This window comes from Oxyura jamaicensis, unplaced genomic scaffold, assembly GCF_011077185.1.
Source record: "Oxyura jamaicensis isolate SHBP4307 breed ruddy duck unplaced genomic scaffold, BPBGC_Ojam_1.0 oxyUn_random_OJ208, whole genome shotgun sequence".
Taxonomy (NCBI): Eukaryota; Metazoa; Chordata; class Aves; order Anseriformes; family Anatidae; genus Oxyura; species Oxyura jamaicensis.
Genome location: NW_023305709.1, coordinates 1 through 2,921, shown reverse-complemented (window position 1 = coordinate 2,921; position 2,921 = coordinate 1). Strand labels below are relative to the sequence as shown.

Sequence of the window (2,921 nt, the reverse complement as noted above, 5' to 3'; positions counted from 1 at the left end):
TTCCTTTTTTAAAAAATTATTTTTTATTTTTAAGGTACTACATTCTTTGCTCCCCCAGGTATTCCTGTAGCCCAAACTCCCAGATACATTTGGTTCATAATTACATCCATTCAGGGAGACCTATCTAGAGCTTTCTCTGGACTCACCAGGAATAGATTTCAGAGTTTAATATGTTGCCTTTATTTCCATTTGCCCTTGTCCAAAATAAATCTTTGCATCCAATTTTTCCAGCAAGTCCCTTCCTAATAAGGGCCTTGGCAAATTGGGCAAATATAAAAATTGATGTATTTGGATCATTTTTCCCCAATTTAAATTTCAAGCTTTGAAAAAAAAAAAATATAAATAAATAAATAATGCCCCAGGTACCTGTCATTCCTGCTCTGACTGTTGCAAGTTTACCCTGCAACCTAAGACAATCCCTTTTTTTTTTTTTTTTTTTTTTTGTCTTTTCCTTTTCTTCCATGTCCTTCCTTCTTTCCTTCTGTTTTACGGCAGCCACTGTTTGCCATGGCTATCACCTCAGATAACTTCTGTCCTGGGCTGTAGCCAGGATTTTAGATAGCATGGTAGGCAGGCCGGGTTGGGTGAGCACAGCTAAACAAGGCGTTCAAGAAGCTTTGGGACAACAATGTCAGATATATGGTTTAATTTTTAGGTAGTCCTGTGTGAAGCCAGCTGTTAGACTTGATGGTCAGTCCTTGTGAACCCCTTCCAACTCAGGATAGTTGATGATGTTCTCCATGAACTTGGCCCAGATCCCATGAGCTGACCTGATGAGTCACAAAGCTGTGCACACATCTCATGCTGCCAGAAGAACTTCAGGTGAAATGAGTTTTCTCAAATGCAGTGTCTCTAGAGGCCAAGTAGCCTGGCTCTGACGAGCGAGCTGTAGCCAGGGTTTTAGATACCATGGTAGGCAGGCCTGGTTGGGTGAACATAGCTAAACAAGGCATGTGCCCTGTCAAGCTCCTTATCTGGAAAGTACAGGCGCATCTTGTCCAGGAGATGGCCTGGCCAGAAGTTATTGTCGCTTGACTTTTGATTCTTATTCTTCTCAAGAGGCCTAGAGAAAAAGAAAGAAAAAAAAAAAAAGAAAGAAAAATGTCAGAGAGAGTAGCATGTTTTATGGACACACAATTCTAGGCAACTTCTCTGCTATTCCTACTAATGGCAAATGCGAGCCTGACAAGACAGCTACTAGGACTTCTGGAAAGCCCTGCCTGTCCTTCTTATACATGACTGACATTGGAAATGCCAACTTGCGAAGCTCTCTTGAGAACTGATGCGTTGCCTATCACAGTAGTACGTAAACTCTCTGAGATGAACTAGGAAGATTGTGCTCTATTTTGCAAAGTGTTTCTTCTCCTCAAAAGCTTCTCCAGTCTTCCAAAGTTGGATTCTTTAGGACTGCCTTTCTTCCATGAGCTCAGCTGTGAGGCTGAGTCTTTCTATGCAATCGCACTTGGGAATCACTTTGACTAAAGAAGATGCTGCAAGTGCTATGACCAAGCTGGTAGTGCACATCCCAATGTCATGGGTCAGGAAAGACCTTTGGACACTCACAAACTCCTTGGACAGTACGAGCCTGAAGACAGCAGGGACAAGGACAGCAAAAGAACTTGGACTCATTTTGGAAGAAAAGCTTTTGGGGGTGACCTGAGACGGAAGAAAAATTAGGGCAAACTGCCTCTGTTCTCAGGGCTGACATTGTGCCTATGTCTAGAAAACATGTATCTCCAGATCCTAGAGAGAAATGTTGAGATGCAAAGAACGTTGCTCAGTAAAACACATCTGCCACCTGCATCTGACCTTTCTCCTGCAATGTTTAGTAACGTTTGGAAGGGTCTGTTTTCTAGAGAAACACAGCAGCTGAGGTGTTAAGGGAAGAAAATGAAGCACCGCCCTGCTAGGAGCAGCTGGCTGCTGGCTGAACGCTGCTGCAGCAGGCTGCTTCTGCCCCTGACTGGGGACCTTCTCCGGTCATCCAAAGCTGGATTCTTTGGGATTGCCTTTCTCACACAAGAAAAAACCTTCTCTGAGGGGATTTCCAAGAAGTGTTGGGTTGGCCTGACGAGGACCAGCTTAGGTGAGAAGTTCTGTCCTCTCTGCAGTTTGCAGTACAGAGAAACTGTTTGCCAGCACGACTGCAACCCCGCAAGTCATCAAAAACACAGCAGTGGCTGCGTAGCTGAGAAGAGATCTCTCTCTCTCTGCTATCGCTCGCTGCTCCCTTACAGCATCCTAACGTTTCACTTCAATACCTCACTACCACCTCTGATGCAGTGGGAGCTGATGCTCAGCAGGGCAGCAGGAAGGGACTGATCATAAGCCCCCTTTGAACCAACCTGTTTTCTGCCTCTTTGGCCTGTTTTCCTGATGCACTTTTGGACTTGGACATGCTCAGAGAAGATGTGGCGTCAGCATGTCCTGTGCTGTAGTATCCTCCAGGCTGCCTGATCTTCCTCAGGTCTTCTCCCTCTTGGATGATCTTGTCTCCTGGGTGCAGCAGGCCTGTTGACAAAGCGCACAGAGAAAAGCAGTGGTGTATGGACTGCCAATGCTGAACATATTTATCCAAGAAAACTCTGTTCTCCTGTTGCCCCAAGCTTGTCCCCCTGCTGTCTCTCCCCGTCCGATCCAGGTCACCTCTGGGTTTGGTGAGTGATACTGACCAGGAGGGGGCAGAAAAGATGTCCCCACCCTGGAAAGGAGGAAGACATGATGGTCCAGCACGTACTGAGAGGACATGATGGCCCTGGCCAACTTCACATGGGGCCTCTTCCCACACTCTCTGCCCTGGGCTCATGAGCCCCATTTCAGCTCAGCCCTTGGCTCATGTTGCAGGTGTAGCAGTGTCCAGCTCTGACACAGCCGTGCCACAGCTGTGCCTGGCCATGGACCTGCTGGACCTGACCATGCTC

At 46.6% G+C, this 2,921-nt stretch overlaps 1 protein-coding gene across 1 annotated transcript; it reads right to left on the bottom strand.

Annotated features, from left to right (window-relative positions):
* Window positions 1–631: 631 nt before the first annotated feature.
* On the bottom strand, window positions 632–2,903 carry LOC118158816 (EF-hand calcium-binding domain-containing protein 12-like). Its single transcript, XM_035313505.1, has 2 exons — window positions 2,346–2,903; window positions 632–1,063 (listed from the first exon to the last, which is right to left on the bottom strand). The coding sequence occupies exons 1-2, from the start codon at window positions 2,813–2,815 to the stop codon at window positions 901–903; spliced, it is 633 nt and encodes a 210-aa protein (XP_035169396.1). The 5' UTR covers window positions 2,816–2,903; the 3' UTR covers window positions 632–900.
* Between the last annotated feature and the right edge of the window lie 18 nt (window positions 2,904–2,921).